We start from the raw sequence: 19,129 nt of genomic DNA, 5'->3' as shown, positions 1-19,129 counted from the left end.
CTGATGGTAATTAATTGCTACAATATTTCATAGTATTGCTCAGTTGCTAACATGAATATGAAAATTGTTCCCTTACCACAAGCAAAGCAAGGGTTTCTTTCATCATATTCCATGGTTGACAATAGTGTATCCTCTTAAGGCTGCTCATAAGAGAGGTGTCAATTTAGTGATTTTTGAGCTATCAATGAAATTAATTTGTTGTAATTTGCATATTAATACTTTAATTCCCAGCAGCAGAAAATGATTGAAACAAGCATCATCATAAAGTAAAAATGATGATCTTGACACATGCCAAGTTATATTGTCCGGGCAGTAAAATCTTTAAAAATATGAATTTTTTTAATTGTAAAATTATTATTTGGCATGACTTGGTGAGATCCTCATTTTCTCTCCCACAGTATTCCATGCAATGAATTATGTCCAAATATCAGTTTAGGAATAAAATATAAACCATTAGACGAAAAAATTCAATATTTTTTTAAAAGCATTTAACTGATTTAAATATTATGTAGTTTTGGGCACATTTGAAAGCCAACTTTTCAACGGCTTGATGACTTTTTTGTATACTTAAATCCCTTACAATTCAAGTCAAAATTACATTTTTTATGAATGTTAGGCATCATTGTTTGAATATGTATACTGCTTTTGTGTGGTTGTCTCAGGAAATGCCGCCTTTATAGTGCCATATAGGTGTCAATGTTTAGGGTCATTGAAATCCATCTCAATTACTCTTATTTTTGCATGCTCTATAAGTAATACAATGCAAGTGAATGTGTTAACTTTTTATAGACTGGAGCATCCAGATATAAATGGCAGTGATTTCCCAAAAATTAAATGATCTTGCTGTGGTATGCCTGTGGTGTTACACTGATTTGACTCTGACTGCTATTCAATTGTTTTATCACTTAAATTTGACTGACTGGAGTTCAATGGTATATCAGATGACTTTATACGACAATGACTAAATGTGTATTCTTGGAAGAAAGGAGACGATTCTATATAACCTATGTGGACAGTGTGTTCGTTTTGAATGTAGTTGGTCGATAAGGAGAAAGAGGTCGCTACTTGGAATAAACTATATGCCCTCATAATTTTGAATCCTCTTTTGTCCACATACTGTGTCCGTCTGTTTGAGCAAATCATTTAATTTAACCGTACCAGTGCTTAGTGTTAGTTGTAATTGATGATTGATACTGCAATATTTGTAGTATGTCCAGTAACCTTGTTCGGTGATTGATTTTTTTCTTGTAAAGAGGTCATACTTTATAGGCAGATTGATAGTATATTGAGATATTGAAATCATACACAATATTGGTTTTTACTTTTTACTGGTCAATAAAATCTTATCCTCTTGAGTTATTTTACCACATAATGACATAAATCATATCAGTTTACTGTTATGACCAACACAACTGTTTGAGAGGAATGGAAGTGGTAAAAAAATATACAGAACTAACAAAACCATGAATAAATCAAGAAAATCAACTGCCAATATGATAATAATGCACAGGAACATAGATGCATATATGTACTTTTGATATTTATTAAAACTCTTGAGAAACTGCCGCTGAGTTTTAAATAACAAATTTTTTATTTAAGTGCATCATAATTTACAAGCACTTAAAATTTGATCCATAATTTGTGATATTTAAAGAAAATTATTAACCACAAGAATGTCAAATTTTCACTGATGTTTAGAAAGACAACTGATTTTTCAAATCAAAATAATAAAGTGAAAGAGTCTGTTATTGTTTTCCTGCTATACAGACATATTATAAGGCCATAAATATCCATAATTGCCCCCATTGGACACGGCACTGAACTCCAATGACCTCACGCAGGTAGCTAGCAGGGAGGGTTAATGACCCCTTAGGAGTTCCAACTGAAATAGCGCTGATTCCACGCAGTGACATAAATTTAAAAATCAGAGCCATATGACAAGAGCTAGAATTTATCCAGTTTCTGTGGCTTTTGATGAACAGTAGCTATTATTTGCAACCTTTGGAATGGACCGCTATCGCAAAGTACTTTTAGTCAGATCTGGCAAATGCTGATGGGTGGATACAGTCAGGAAAAAATCTCGGCTAATGCTCTACGACTGTGCTATTGATAATCCTTTGAGAGCAACCAGCCAGGCATCAAGTATATTTTATTTTCCCACATTGTATTGTGATTTGCAATACACTGTTTGATAATACATTAGTACCTCTGTTCTGTGAATGATCTGCCATTGCCCGTCATAGGTTGTCTTTTGAATCTCCAGATAAGGGTCGGATTTACCCATGAAGTCCTGGCAACAAAAAAAAAATATGTTAAATTACAAAAGTCTAATCTCTCTCTCTCTCTCTCTCTCTCTCTCTCTCTCTCTCTCTCTCTCTCTCTCTCTCTCTCTCTCTCTCTCTCTCTCTCTCTCTCTCTCTCTCTTCTCTCCTTTCTTTTCTCTCTCTCTCTCTCTCTCTCTCTCTCTCTCTCTCTCTCTCTCTCTCTCTCTCTCTCTCTCTCTCTCTCTCTCTCTCTCTCTCTCTCTCTCTCTCTCTCTCTCTCTCTCTCTATCGCATGATTTACCTTGTTATCCAGTTTTTTAGCCTTAAAGAAAATCTGAGCCATCTCTCCTCCTTCCTTTACTTCCTCTGCTCTGATCTGACAGAAATCAATAAATAATTATATATTTAATTACATTTTTTTCGTCTTTATTTGTTTGTTTGAAAAAGCCTCAACGGATCTCAACCATGACTACAGGCAGTTTACATAAAATCTTGTATTTACGGAGTGAATCACAAGTTGGAAAAAAAAAATTAATTTAAAAAATAAATAAATAAATAAATAAATAACAATAATAATAATAATAATAATAATAATAATAATAATAATAATAATAATAATAATAATAATAATAATAATGATAATAATATTTACACCTTTTCCCAAGCAAATGTAACATCCTTCCAGTCCTAATTCAACTAAGCAGACCGATTTTGGCACTTTCCAATAAAATTTCGGAATAACAAAACCAAATTTAAACATAACGCAGCCAAATTCATTTGTTGTCTCGTCCAAATTCGGCAACCCAATTCAAATTCACATATTGTTCAGTTCAAATTTGATTCAAATTCGGCATATGCTAAATAAATTTCAACATGTTCAAAAGAAACAAGTCAAAAGTGCATTTTGATACATTTTGAAATAAAACTGTATTGTTTCAGAACATATTGATAAGTATAAATTAAACCATAACATCTTGGCCTGGGAGTTTGGAATTGAAAGTAAGAATTGTGCATTGCATCCACTGTCGCACGTGACACACACACCTCTGCTAAATTAGCCAAAACCCAATCCGTGTGTTGTAGTCACGCTCATTCATGATGGTTTCTTGGTTTTCCATCACTCCATGCCTATTGACTTCAAGGTGGAAAATGCGTCCGCAATGTTGAGGAATGGAGAATAGGGAGGCAAAATTCATTGACAATCATTGAAAATATTCAATCCGATCACTCGTTATCTATCTCATCAAAACATCAACAATGCCTCGACAGAGTTTTCAAAAAATTTGAGATGAAGATAAGATTGGAGAGATGCTTCAATTGCGGTCAAGATTATGGTTATGTTCTTCTTGATTCCTATAGCAATGTTATTGTTTATTTAATGAGAGTTATGTACCATTGAAAAGAAAATCACTTCGATCATAAGATATATATGTTTTGCTTTCAATCCATAATCTGTTTTGATTTCAAAGTGCCAAAATTTTATTTGACCATGCCGAATTTGTTTTGTTAATTGCTGTATTTGGACTGGACAATGTTTTAATTTGGATTGGACTTACGTTATATTTCCTATAGTGCCGAGTTTGGATTTTTGGATTGGAAAGTTTAATTTGATCTGGAAACTGTTGGAATTGGTCTTGAAATGTTGATATTGGGTTGGAAAGTTGTTACATTTGCTCGGGTAAAGATGTAATAACAATAATAATAATAATAATAATAATAACTAATAATAATAATAATAATAATAATAATAATAATAATAATAATAATAATAATAATAATGACATAAGATAAAATAATAATATAATATAATACTAATTTAATACTAAATAAATTATAGCCTATAAGAGAGAATTCAGTGAGTCACCTGTGTGACTGAGACCTATTAATAAGTAGCATGAGAAAAGTCTACGTTGATCTAAATAATTTACTGAAGTCTTGAATTCTCTAATGTATCTTAATAAGATGTACGAGGGCTCTTTCAGAAATAACCGAAAAATGCCCATTTCTCAGCAACCAGTGGAGATTTTTTAATTCTGTAAACGACATAATATTCCTTATTTCCTTACGGATATTCCCAGAAATTATGAAGTGCATCATTTTGCACAATGAATTTCTAGACGATTTTAAAGATGGCGGCCCACCTTGAAACTTGGTCAAAGGAGGAAATCAGAGCTGTCATACGTTTTTTGAACGCCAAAAGTCTGAATCCTACCGAAATTCATAAAGAACTTCAGAGTGTATATGGTGAGCATGTTATAAGCCGTACACAAGTCTATCACTGGTGTAATTTGTTTGAAGCCGGTCATTCCGACTTGACAAACAGGGAAGGGAGAGGGCGTTCGATAACTGCGACGTCAGAAGACAATGTGAAGCGAGTTGATGAGCTTATTCGTCAAGACAGGAGGTTGAAACTTCATGAAATCGCAAGCAGTCTTGAAATTTTGGAAACTTCTGCCCATAGAATTGTATTTGATGAACTTGGCTACATAAAAGTCAGCGCAAGATGGGTTCCTAAGCAATTGACAGACAATCATAAAGAACAAAGATTGGACATCTGCAGGGAACTTTTGAGAAGAAGCAAGAGCTCATGCAGGGTTCACGGGAATACTGCCAACGCCGGCGGAGACTTTCTAGGGTACGATGTGACTTTTCTTGACAGCATAGTCACCGGTGATGAGACTTGGTTGCACCATTGCACCCCAGAAACAAAGCAAGATTCGATGACATGGAAACATCCATCCTCACCTGTCGCGAAGAAATTCAAAGTCATGCGGTCAGCAAAGAAAATAATGGGAACTGTTTTCTGGGTTAGTCGTCGTGTTATTCTGTTCGAAACCTTACAACCTGGAGAAACAATCAATGCTGCAAGGTACTGCCAAATTCTTGACAAGCTTAGGGAGGCCATTCGCAGAAAGCGCCCAGGGCAGTTGACCAACGGGGTCATTTTGCAACACGACAACGCTACACCCCACACAGCACGAGTGACGCAAGGTTGGCTAGAGAAATATGGATGGGAGATTTTGCCACACCCACCACACAGTCCAGACCTCGCACCATCTGATTATCACCTCTTTGGGTCACTGAAACGTGAGTTGGCAGGAAAGCACTTTGATGTCGATGAAGAGTTTGTTGACCATGTGCGGAAATGGCTACAAAACCTTGATGGAAATTTCTTCCAAGAGGGTATCTATTCCATGGTGCGGCGTTGGCAGAAGTGTGTCAACAGACTTGGCTGTTACGTAGAGAAATGAAGGACGAGTCAAGGTATGAACACGTGCAAGAATTTTGTTGATAGCATAAAAAAACAGGCATTTTTCGGTTAATTATGAAAGAGCCCTCGTATTGCGTTGTAAAATGCTCTTGTGTAAATTTGAGAAATATACTCACCAAATAAGTGGGCCATAGGAGGTGTGAGTGGCATTCAAAATTAAGTATTAACAGTTTGCAAGTGTGCTTTTACTACTTATGATTTTTAATCAGCCCTGTGACCAACAAATGCGATTGATTAAAGTATATTTCTTGAACCATCTTGTTTTGATTTTGATAAATTCAACATTTAGAAAAGTATAACGGAAGGGGGGAGAGAGAGAGAGAGAGAGAGAGAGAGAGAGAGAGAGAGAGAGAGAGAGAGAGAGAGAGAGAGAGAGAGAGAGAGAGAGAGAGAGAGAGAGAAATTTGAATGGATTGATTTGATTGTTATGTGCCTAGAGCTTCATTGTATAGAGGATTTGGAGAAATATAAATAAATGTCATTATTCTTATTATTATTATTAATATTATTATTATTAGACAATTTAAAAATAATCGACTCCACTGCCCCTTAAAAGACTTTGTCAGAAGGAAATTTATTCTCCTTCTCAGAGTTCTGAATCATTAAAATTGATGCTAAGGTAAAAAAATAGTTATCAAATACTATAAAATTTAATTTATATCATTACAATATTATACTTATCTAAAAATGACTAGTATTTCAACAACAAAAAGAAACAGACAACACATAATAAAGTAAAACATACTTTTTATCTATCAAGAGCAGACTTACTGTAATTACACCATTTCCTGCTTGAGTCTTTCCGTCTTTTTTTGTCAAAGGTTTATGGTATGGGCTGTTTGACACAAGCTGAGCAAAAAATAAATAATGACAATAATGAATTAATGTAACAAAAAAACCCAGAAAAAAATAAATAAATATTGTGTATCAAAAGTTATCAAACTTTGTAAGCAAATAACAAAATTTCAAGAACAAAAAAATTGAATCAACACACAAATAGGGAGCGAAAGTTGCAAACGCGTAATTAAAAAATATATAAACATCCCTCCTTTATTTATATTTACATCAGGCATTATGGAGCACTTTGTTACTTGATTTCATGACACGACATCCAATAAGTATAAGAATATATATACTATCACTTAAGCAGCAATATTTACCTCAAATGGATCAAGTGTTTGGTAGTGCAACAATGTAAGTCTGTAAAACTTGATTTTAATGACTTGCTTGATTTGCAAATTTCATCATCGTAATATTATTTTGTACAATGATCTCTTCATTTACATAACTTCTCATATATTTTAATGGTTAACAGTCAGGTACATCGTCTTCATAAATAATATATCATAACTTGTGGACAAAACGTGATAAAATCACACATATAAGGAAAAGATTACTAAATGATTTAGTGCTGAATTCAATTTGTCCTATTTCTTGTTGTAAAAAACAATCACAAAATGAAATAAAGGCTTCAATTTAATTTAAATAGACAAATGATGTGGACGCTTCAGATTTCCCCTTTGTTAAGAAAACAAGATGAATGAGACACTAAAGACAAATGTAGACCTGTAAATAAGCTCTATAAAAATTGACTGAAACTCTTCATAATCATAATTCGTCGTAGCGGAAAAATCAAAGAATCGAAATGAATAGTAAACAGCAAGCTCGCTTGAGCAAAACAATGGCAGAAAACTAATTTGCGCAGGAATTAATTAGGCTACTTACCATTGTTCCTTATAATTAGGTACCTAATCAGTGAAGAAACTAGAAACGGTCAACCAGTTTGTTTACAATGTGAGGCAATCGAGATGTAGGTACTGTAGCAATCCCTAACTTTCAATTTAAAGTTGTCTACATAACGCACTTCCGGCTTTCGCATTTTACTTTTTTCATACTTTTACTTCCCTCCAGGTAAATGTGGTCAATTTTGGCTTAGACGAAAAAGTGAAATTTATCGCCAGCGGCTCAGTTAAAATTGGCTACCATTGGGATCACGGTTTGGAAAGTGAAAAAATAATTTCACATAGGCTGTGTGAAAATACACTGGGATGTGTTCAGACACGACAATTCTAAAAAGTGTCACTTAGCCTTGGGAATATATCTATCGTTAATATAAACGACCCATGAGCTATGCGTAGCGCTGTGGAACATTCCTAATTACTTTCAGTCATTCGACTACGATTCATGAAAACTTTCCTTCTTCATTTCTTTCTTTCCTTTTTTAAAATATTTGTATTTGACAAATTGACTGTTTTCAGTTAATTGACTGAGAATTTACAGGTCTACAAATGAGAGATGAGAGGATGGTGCTGACAGGCATTTGTCTTTGTATATTAAATTGAAGCTAATATTCCATTAATGACAATCATTCATTTCTTTCGAGCTCCAAACAGCAACATTTGGAATACTTCTTTTTGACATGGCAAACCAAATCATTTTCATTTCAGTTCCATGTTTAATTCACCCTGGATTCCATTATTTTCCTTTTTAATTTTTCTACCAGAGTCAACTTTTTCTGATAGAGAGCGCCATGTTTATTGTATAATTCAAAGGATTCATATCTCATAAATAAAGCAGTCATAGTTTTGAAATGAAATCTATACCAGTAGAGCACACAAAACCTGATTTCAACTAGATATATGATCTAAGCACACGATCTCAAGGCATCTGGATTTTAAAAAAACAAAAAGAACATGATGTACCATCACTATATAGTGGTTCTTACCTGCCCCAAAGTGCACTCAATCTGTCCCAAAAAGTCATCATCATTTAGAGTATGAGATGAATTGTCGATATCAAACACACAAATCTTGATCTTCTGCACTTCTTCAAAGTAGTAGTTCACTTTAAATGGAGTAGCAAATACTGGATTCAAGGAATTCTTTACATTTTCTGTGCGACCAACCTGAATTTTTTTTTTTTTTTTAAAGACGAAATGTATTTGAACCAAGCTAAAAAATGTTTTTCCTGAGGCAGCTAGTATAAAGTGATTCATCAAACTTCTATTACTGATCTTTCATCTGTTACTGGAGAGATATTGGTCTTTGTACTTTGAGACAATGGTGGGATTGATTAATGACAATATATGACGCAATGACATTTGATGCCAGGACAAATAACTTAATCCTAATTACTCTTTAAGTATTATCAAAGTTTACAGTCTTCACTTAAGAAGTAAGAAAAATAAATATATCAAAAATAACTTTTCTATTTTGCAGATATTGGAATTTTTATTGCAGGCATTTTTGTGTTGTGCTAAGAACCAATCGTAAATCTTTAAAAGCACTTATTTTGATGACAGTAGTACAGACACCTTCATGGTGTTAAAATGTGCCGACCACCTCAAATTGGTATAATGCCAGAGTCAGAGTGGATCAGATGGTGACAATTTTGATTTAAAGTCTGGTTTATGGCGCTTTAGTAATCAAAAAGGGGTTTTATTGTGAAGAATTAATGCAGTTTCTTATACTGCTCATATAAAAAACTTTGAACTTCAGATCATTTTATCTTGATTCTCAAATTTTATGCATCCGACATAATACTATATTGAGGCAGTGGCTCACAAATGCACTTGATAGAGGATAAATCAATTGAAGAGTTGACTTTCAAAAAATTCTGGGTCACATCCAGATAGAAAATGAGTTACACTTTTAAGCAATCTATTGGACATCTTAGGATCACCAAGAAAATTTGAAGATTCAAAACACTCAAAGTCTATGAGGCAAACAAGACAGGTACTTTCGTCTTTAAGTCAGTAAACAAAATTTTTTTTAATGCATTTTTCGCTGAATTATGAAAATGCGACATTGACGGTTTTGAAATTAGATTTCTCAATTATTCAATCCTGATATTACAAATGATTTCATTTGCGTCATCATTTGTGAGCTTAGGCAATATCTGAGCTCAAGTTTAAATCTACTGTGGTCAACCTTCATAACTAAAACTGAATATTTTTATCAATCCATTCACGTTGGAAAATTCAAAAAGTCTCTTAGTCGATCCACAGTTAGATCATTTTTCTGGAAATATGTCAACAATTAAAAAGGACAATAAACACTGCCCTTGTACATCGCAAGATAAATATTTGCCTAAAATGAACAATGAAGAGAGTAAATGTATCATGCAATCATGAAAAAGCATTTACACTTAATAACACCTAACAAAATCACTTGGCTCTGAAATGGCCTGTAAGTATCACGAGCACATTATAAGCACAAACAATCAAGTAAACAAACATAATAAAATTATACATATCAGGGAAAAGCAAGTGGTTCAAATTCAAACAATTTCTGATCATAAACCTGGTTCATGGTTCCAACCTGCAAGATTATTTTCCTGACCTCATTATATATCCAACAGCTTGAGTAGCTGGGTCTAGTCTAGATATGATAGTAAAAAATATTCTGTGAAAGAAAGCATCTAATTCTGAAGGAAGCAAGAAATTCTCACATATTGTTCATTTCAACAGAAGTCATCGACTCCAACTAGCCTTGTTGCCCCAATAATGGTTTGTTTGTTTGTTTTTTCAATTTAACTGCATGCGAATCAATTGCTGTGAAAAGTACATTTCTTTCCTCTTCTAGGAATTGATTTTTTTTCTTGGATAGATCCTATTCCAAGAATTCACAGCAATTGCATTTTCCATATAAACACTATATAAATGAAATCTCAAATGACATCCCATTTTATGTGGATTTATGATGTAGTTGATCATTAATCTTTAAGATAAATCTATTGCAAGAAATTAAATGCGTCACAGAAAGGTTGTTGATATTGAATTTTGTTTTGAGAATAATAATAATAATAATAATAATAATAATAATAATAATAATAATAATAAAATAATAATAATAATAATAATAATAATAATAATAATAATAATAATAATAATGAAGCCTTTATAAAGCGCACACTTCCACTCAAAGGTGTCAGGATACTATGAATTATTTTTTTTTATTTAATAAATAAATAAATAAATAAATAGGATTTCAGTGACAATCAATAGTTATACAATTCAAAAATTAAAATATACAGTGGACTAAAAAGGTAGGAAAAAAGTTCTGTTTTCAGAATCTTTATAAAAATTTCAAATGATGGGCTGGATCTAGTTTTAAAACTTATGATATTCCATGACCGAGGGGCACTGATACAGAAAGATTTACAGTTAAATTTGTTTGAAAATGTTCTTATGTTAAGCAATAAAGATTCAGCGGATCTCAAAGCTAGCACTGGCTTGTATAGAGAAGTTAGGTCTTGGATTTAAGGAGGGGAAATTTCGTTCATGGATTTATATGGTCATTTGCTACCTTTGTAAAACACCTTGATTAATTTTAACAAATATTAGTGGGTAGAGAGGGGGGAGCTATATATATATATAAATACAAACCTCTTCCAGGTTGCCCCCTTTTCTCGACATGTAAAGCACAGCACATGGATCTGATTTTGACATGACATCTTTATTTAGAAGATTCTTGCATTCTACACGAAGTTCTACCTTGGATAAACACTCATCAGCTGGTCGAGGTATACTGGGGGGACCCATGTGTGCCATAGCTTTGAGTTAAAAAAACATAAATGGTATCAAATGTTACATTACAGGTTTCATAAGAAGATGAAATCCAAAAATTCAATTTGCACTCTCTTTGTCAATCTTATTTCCATATATTTTTCGATGAAAAGGCTTTTTTTTACCTTCCTTTTTTTGCCTGAATCAACAGCAATCCTTTTCCAATAACTCAAATAAGGAACAATTAATGTGAAGACATTCTGAAGTGCATCGACCAACATTTTGACTGACATAAGTAAAAGAAGTGTTCAATTAAAGTTAATTAAGTCTGATATAGATATAATTGACTTGCAACCACCCTACATCAAAATAGTTAAGAGATTTGTGTGGACAAAATGTAGGGAGATTAAACATTTTGGATGGTGAGTTTTCAGAAAACCCAAACATTAGGCAATTAAGACCAAGATCAACTTAATCTACTATACAATATAAAATACAAATCCACATAAACTAAGCTTCACTATAACGTACATAGTAAACGTAATCCCTCTTATCTCCATCTATCTAAACTAATATGACTGTGCCAATCCAAAGTATTAATGATATAGCTGGAATGTGTTAAAAAGGACATAAATATTTTAAAATGAGACAACGACAACTATTAACATCACCATTAATATACCTACAAATCACATTATGATACTACTACCTAACAAAACTTATTATTTGAGATTTGAACATCTGTAATATATGATCATTTTATCAATTTTTAAATTTTTATTTTATTTTATTCTTTAACTTTTTTTTCTTTTTTTTTTTTGGGGGGGGGGGGGGGGGGGGGGGGGGGGGGGAATAGAATAAATAAAAAATCAAATGTATTCAAGAGCCATAATTTAGTTTTCATTTTTTTGTCTCTTATTTTTTTTTTAGTCCAACTTATTTTTTTATTTTTAAGTCGTTAAGGTGTAACAAGTATATATACCTCCCTTAAAATTTAAATTAACCTTATAATTCAGGACCAATGTCCATTGACAAAGCTTTGGAGCCCAAAAAAATTTCACATACTTAAAATAATCTCTAGACTAAAATTCCAGACAAATATGAACCTAAACTCTCTCATGAAATAAAATATGCTCACATGCAAATTAATATGCAAAATACCCTGAATTGTCAGGAAAAATGCATCAAAAGTGGTCATTTAATAACCATTTGAAGGGAATAATAATTATAAAACGTAGTGTTTTTATGCACCTCCTTGACAGATCGTTTTTATGCAACTCCGTTATGCATGCGCATTCCACGTGATTCATCATCGATGCTGTATTTCTGTATTTGGACATGGCAAAAGTTATATAGCATCTGTATAGCAATGACTATGAAAATTTTTATTTTCTATTTTTGTAGGAAATACTATTCTTAAATCAAAGCCCTATCTCCACTGAGTAAAAATCTTTTTAAATTTTGAAAATCCATTAATATATAACAAAATTATGCCGTTTCAAAGCTGTCATTTATTTGGATGACTCACAAAGAGAAAAAAATACGAAAATATGGGACACTTTTTCTGCGTTTTATTCTGGTTTGTGCCTGTATCTCGCTTAATACGTGGAATTAGATATTAAAACGTGGCAATTTTATGGCAAAATTATCAGAAAATATGATGAAGACATCAGAAGAGTTCTAACTTGTATAGTTTTAGAGCTGTATGGCTAGGGTCAACTATAATTTTGTTTTAAATATACATAATATTGATCATTTGGAACTTTTCCGAAGTGTAATTTTGTGTCTACAACCCATACAAATGACACGAAAAAAGCCTGCTAAATTTTTATCAATCAGTCCCGTGAGACCATGGCTTATGTTATTTCTAGTATTATTTGATAGTGAAGAGAGAGAGATGAGAGAGAGAGAGAGAGAGAGAGAAGAGAGAGAGAGAGAGAGAGAGAGAGAGAGAGAGAGAGAGAGAGAGTGTTAATCTACTATCCCTATGACATAACAATGAAACAATACCTTAATTCAAAAAAAGCGCACAAGGATTTGTGTCGTCAGTCTTCGCGAACAAGATTGCCAGATGGCCACGTGTGTGGCCAAATATATCATTTTGTTTCTTTTATTAAATTTTATTCATCTATTTTTGTCTCAGTGACATTTATCCTGGTCTATTCAATTTTTTGTTTGTTAAAATTTAGTTCATTTTAAGTGGGCCAGACTTAATAGTGAAAGCCATATGATTTTCTATTTAGCCACTTTTGAAGTCGAATTTGTTCAGGTTAAAGTCTGGCCATCTGGCAGCCTTGCCTCGCTCACGTCATTTTCGTGTTGTGCGATGAGGGAAGCAAAATGGCCGTCTCCATATTTTCACTCATTGAAATGCAAATTGGGTTGATGTTTTGTGAGAATACGGGAAAAGTACTTATCATAGTCCAATGAAATTTGAAATATAAATAGAAGAAATGTGCATATATAACCTTATGAGCGACAAAATCTCTCCTCTTTGTAGTTTTAGAAATATTGTACTCCAAAGAGTAAAAATCTATTTTTAACGGTCTTCTGGTAATCGTATGAGTTTTGACGCTTGACATAATCTAAAATGACCTCTTTTCTAACTGTGTGCCAACTTTCAGTCATATTCATTGATAAACAGTGTCGTAATTAATTTTTTTAAATAGCATTACGGAACGGCTTCGTCCCATATTTTGTCGCGAATTTGGGCACTTCGTGAGCGAAAAAGAGGCCCAAAGATTTGTGCGGGATAGTCATTGCTAATCTGTACGTTTTGTTACTTAAAAAAAAAAATCTAAAACATTGAAATTTAAAACCGGAAAATAGAGGTGCATATTAAAGGCTAAATAATGTTCTAGAAAGACCTTATTAAATGTTTAACAATCAGGTGGCTCCGTAGCACGGTTGACCCTAACTTTGAAGGTACTGGGTTTGATTCCAATTGTGGACAATTTTTTTTATTTTTAAAATTTTATTTTATTGAGAAAGAAATTATTTTTGTAGTTATAGTTACTGGACATATTTTTAATACTTTAGATTTACTCTATTATTATCATTGTTATTATTATATTATTATCATTATTATTATTATTATTATTATTATTATTATTATTATTATTATTATTATTATTATTATTATTATTATTATCATTATTATTATTATTATTATTATTATTATTATATTTTTTTAAAAACATTAGTGCCATTCAATGTATTATCGACATATGTGCTCTTATATGTACATGTTGATTGTTATCATTTTATAATATTTTATCATTATCATCAGTGTATTTGTGTATTCGTCTTTGTCCTTTTATTGTATTTTTGATTTTGTTTTTGTTTTCTTCTTCTTTTTTTTTGTTGTTTATTTTTGTTGTTGTTGTTGCTTTTCAAACATTTTGTATCATGTTTTTAAAAACTTTGATTTATCTATATTTTGGTCATTGTGATCAGCATTTGTGTGCCATGTTTATTTTTACCTTTGATTTTTTAATTATTATTATCATTATTATTTATAATTATAATTATTATTATTTTATTATTATTGTTATTATTATTACTATTATCATTATTATTATTATTATTATTATCATTATTATTATTTAATTATTATCAATGTACATCGGTAATCACTAACTTAGCAGCGTGCCAAACTACAATCTAAAACTATCTAATGGACTTAGATTGGGTCTATTCACAGAAAATAAGATGAGAAGCCTTTTTTTTTGTTCCGTGGGTCTATTTCTACACCGCGCGTTTACACCCTCAACAGCGGGAGATAAAAACAGTGTGTTAATTAACTTTATTAATATCAATTGTCAAATTTTAAGTCATACTTCCTTACAGAGGTGTATTCTATTTCCTATCCCATCATTGCTTTTGTTTATTCACCTTTAACTACTCCATTCACACATATCTCATTCCCTTAGTGTATTATTCATTGTGTTTTGTTGATAAAAGGGAAACCTGAACCGTTCCCAGTATCTGTCTTCGCCTAATAAATTGAAGCTTATCAACACTTATCATTATTTTTTTCCTTCTAGCTTCAAGCAGCAACATGTTCATTAATTAACCAGCAACGGAGGTGCATAAAAACGGAGCGTTTTTTTACACTGCCAATGGAGATGCATAACAACGGTGCGTTTTTGTACAACTCCAACGGAGGTACATAAAAACGCCACCACATAAACTATCAACACTAATAAAATGGTAGATAAGATGAAACTGCAGACAAAAACCTGACCTTTTGATGCTCTTCACATACCTAATACTAATAATAATACTAATAATAATAATAATAATAATAATAATAATAATAATAATAATAATAATAATAATAAATAATATATAATATATAATAATAATAATAATAATAATAATAATAATAATAATAATAATAATATAATAATAATAATAATAATAATAATAATAATAATAGGAAAAGGCTATTCGGACCCGAGTCTGAATTGCTTCCCGTGGCAATTCGGACCCGAGTCTGAATTGCTTCCTGTGGCAATTCGGACTCGAGTCTAAACTGAATAGAACTCCGTGGCTAACCAGGGTCGAGTCTGAATAACTCCATGGCTCTTCGATTCGGAATACTGCAATGCAATGCGCCCGAATGATGAACTTATCATTAGTATCATTAGTGAAACTCTCAGTTACTATTCCGTTTGCAGCTATAGAAACCGTATTGGTCTTCCTAAACACACACACACTCATGAGTATCTCTAATTCAATAAAAACAGAATAATCACACACACACACTCAACAATTATTTCCACAATCCAAGAGCCGGCGGCTTTTTCTCTTTGATCTCGTATCACCATGTTCTCCCCTGCCTGCGTACAGCGCCTCGGTCGTTTGTGGGTTACCCCCTCCACTAATCCCATTACCAGTTGATCATTTTCTCTCCGTATTCAACCAGTGCTTATTTTATTAATAGGCACCTAGTCCAGTATTATCTAATAATATTAGTATTAGACAGTACTCTGCCCCTACCCCAGTGGCGGGGCTCTATTGCATGGCTTGCTGCCAAGAATCGCCTCTATTTTTATATTTAGAAATAAAACAGCATATTTTTTTAATTAAAAAAGAATTAAGATACTGCCTTTTGTCAAATCCCGACCTATACTGCCTTTTAAATAAAACGCTCAATGCCCAAAGTCATATTATTCTCCTTTCTCTGCACTTTTTCGCGGCCGCAAATGGCAAAATATATAATGTAGAGATATGTCATTCATGTATCTTTTGCAACATGCTCATGGCAAATCAAATAAATCTTCCAATCATTACACAAAGACACTCTTTTTTCTATGCGAGGGCAAATTGATTGTTAACGTTAACAATTGCGACTACAATTGTAATCTCCCAAACACCACGAATATTTAGATCTAGTGGTATGTTTTGTTTTTTTAAGGAGCTTGCAACACATTTAGGTCATATCAGCAGCAGTAAAAATGGAGAAATTGGATAGCAAAAAGTTCTAGAATTACAATTAAAAAGTACTCAAGAAAAAGTAAGACAAAGGGGAATAATAGATCACCGCTTTTACCGCTTTTGAAGGTAGTCATCTTCGGGAGTTCTAAAACGTGACTTGCTCGCTCACTCACCCTCCTACCGACTGACAACTGACAACTGAGAACGAGCAGCTTCCCCCCACCCTACCACGCTTCACTTTCGAGCCAGCTTCCACTTGCGACACTTCCTGTGATTGCGCAGGCACATTGTGGCAGGAGTCCGAATTGCCACGGGAAGCAATTCAGACTCGGGTCCGAATTGCCACTTCGATAATAATAATAATAATAGGCTGCCTCTATTCTCACCCCCGGGATGAGAATAGAAAGGCGATCGAGCTCTCACCCCCGGGATGAGAATAGAGGTAGTTGCCCCTTCTCGCTATTCTCACCCCTGTAACCAACAGGTAGGGAGGGCAGCCTAGCCTAGCCGCTGTCCCTTCTCGCTATTACTATTCTCATCCCTGTGTAGGGTCAGCTTAGCACCCCCCCTCCCCCCATCCTCTCGCTATTCTCATCCCTGTGTAGGGTCAGCTTAGCAACCCCACCCCCCCCCCCTTCCTCACTACTCTCACCTGATCATCAAATCTCTCCTGGTACTGGACGTAAGGAGGGTGAACATGTATGTCGTGCATTTAAAATGTAGACTGGCTGGCTTGAGATATGGGAATCATGGTTGGAAATCTGTCTACGGGATTCTCTCTCTCTCTCTCTCTCTCTCTCTCTCTATCCCTCTCTCTAAGAATTGGGCATATTATTATTTTGTGTTGACTTAGCTGTCTCAATTTCTCCCTACGTTAGGTATTTTAACTTGTTTATGTTTTCTCGCTCTCTCCCTCCCTCCCCCTACCCCAAACTCTATTTCTCTACATCTTTTATATTGTTTGTATTTCCTTTCTCTCGTCCACTCAATATTTCATATCTCTCTCGCCCTCTCCCAAATCCCCTTCTCTTTATCCATGTCTTTCTCTATTTTAATTTGCTGGTATTTTCTTCTTCTCTTTCTCCTCCACTTTCTATTTCGTCTCCCCCCCCCCTTCTCTTTCTTTCTCTCCCCTGTCTCAATTTATATCTCTCTTTCTTACCACTGTCGTTAATTTTTCCAATATCAACAACCATATCTTCAAATATTGATGCTATGCGTGTAGTTTTAAAAAAAACTCATAACATCTACCAGTCAGATATAATATATCACATGGGTGCAAGAATGCCGGCCACAGCCGGCCTGCCGGCCGATTGGATTACCGAAAAAAACGTCGCCGGCTTTTTGCGATTTGGATTGATTTGATTGATTTTTTTTTTTTTAATTGTGCAACTTGTGACAAGAAACTTAAATTACTGCATTACAACCTTTGGATTAAACATACAACAATTGTGGACTATTATTATGAAGACTAGATGAATCTTGCAGGCTTTTTCAGATTATATGTCTGGTCATAAGTTGACTTGCAGGCTTTTTGAGGTCCAGCTGCTTGCACCCATGTTATCAAGTTATCAAGGCACGAAACCTTGTGTAATGTTAAATGGTGATTAACACAATTCGGTGAGACCTTATTATAAAAATGACAGCTAAAAACAATAACAAAGAGCTGGGTGACGTCAATTTTGTTCCTTCTATACAAGAAATTTATCAAAATAACGCATATTTGGGTTGAAATAGACTTAGAATTGAAAAATCTACAAGATTGCCAAGTTTCATATGAGATAAAGTTTATTCTTCTTCTTCTTATTATTATTATTATCATCATTGTCGTCATCATCATCATCATCATCATCATCATTATTATTATTAGTATTAGTAGTAGTAGTGGTAGTAGTAGTAGTAGTAGTAGTAGTAGTAGTAGTAGTAGTAGTAGTAGTAGTACCCTGGCTGTTGGTTAGGTAATAGTAATAACGGGATGAGAATAGCGAGAAGGGGTGGCGGCTAGGCTACCTACCCTCCCTACCTGTTGGTTAACAGGGGTGAGAATAGCGAGAAGTGACGAGGACCTCTATTCTCATCCTGAGGGTGAGAGCTCGATCGATTTTTTATTCATGCCGTTATGTATTAAATTTGAATCATTTCATTGATTTGAATCATTATAAGAGGTAATTTAATTAATGCGTAATGTGTATAAAATAAAAATATAGAGAGTGTCTGAGTTGAGCTGGACTGAACTGCAATCGTCGATCAACGGCAACGGACCAACGGCTGCATTTCATTTTCTGATTCGGCTTCGGGGCTACTGTGGTTTACACAATAGGCTTCTAAAGGCTATCTCGCCTCATTTTTTGACATCATATTGATTACCTTTTAGCGCAATAGACTTTGACTTGTACTAAACGCCGAGATAATATTCTTATAATTATTTTCTGCAAAATAAAAATATTATTAGGAGAGGAGGAAATGATGAGTCAAAACAACCTCAAAAAACAAAAGATTTAACCTACTGTAGTGGTTCAGTCGATAAGATGGAACCAGGGTTGCCAGTTTGGCATTTTAAATGCCAGATTCCAAAAATCTGGCATTTTTGAAAACCGTTTGGCATTAGAAAAATCATTTGGCATTTGGCATTTTCATTTGGCATTT

At 33.6% G+C, this 19,129-nt stretch overlaps 1 protein-coding gene across 1 annotated transcript in view; it reads right to left on the bottom strand.

Moving 5' to 3' along the window:
* LOC144976994 (copine-3-like) overlaps nt 1-18,967 on the bottom strand; it is a 30,261-nt gene extending 11,294 nt beyond the window's left edge. Inside the window, exons 1-6 of the mRNA XM_078921656.1 lie at nt 18,851-18,967; nt 10,922-11,088; nt 8,261-8,440; nt 6,307-6,384; nt 2,566-2,640; nt 2,207-2,290 (exon numbers count right to left, since the gene is read on the bottom strand). Of these exons, the coding sequence (XP_078777782.1) occupies nt 2,207-2,290; nt 2,566-2,640; nt 6,307-6,384; nt 8,261-8,440; nt 10,922-11,086 (582 nt within the window). The 5' untranslated portion in view covers nt 11,087-11,088; nt 18,851-18,967. The remainder of the gene's footprint in view (nt 1-2,206; nt 2,291-2,565; nt 2,641-6,306; nt 6,385-8,260; nt 8,441-10,921; nt 11,089-18,850) is intronic.
* Nucleotides 18,968-19,129: the final 162 nt, after the last annotated feature.

Source organism: Berghia stephanieae, chromosome 7, assembly GCF_034508935.2.
Source record: "Berghia stephanieae isolate SIO BIC M18660-M18661 chromosome 7, UCSD_Bste_1.3, whole genome shotgun sequence".
Taxonomy (NCBI): Eukaryota; Metazoa; Mollusca; class Gastropoda; order Nudibranchia; family Aeolidiidae; genus Berghia; species Berghia stephanieae.
This window is presented reverse-complemented; position numbering and strand designations above follow the sequence as displayed.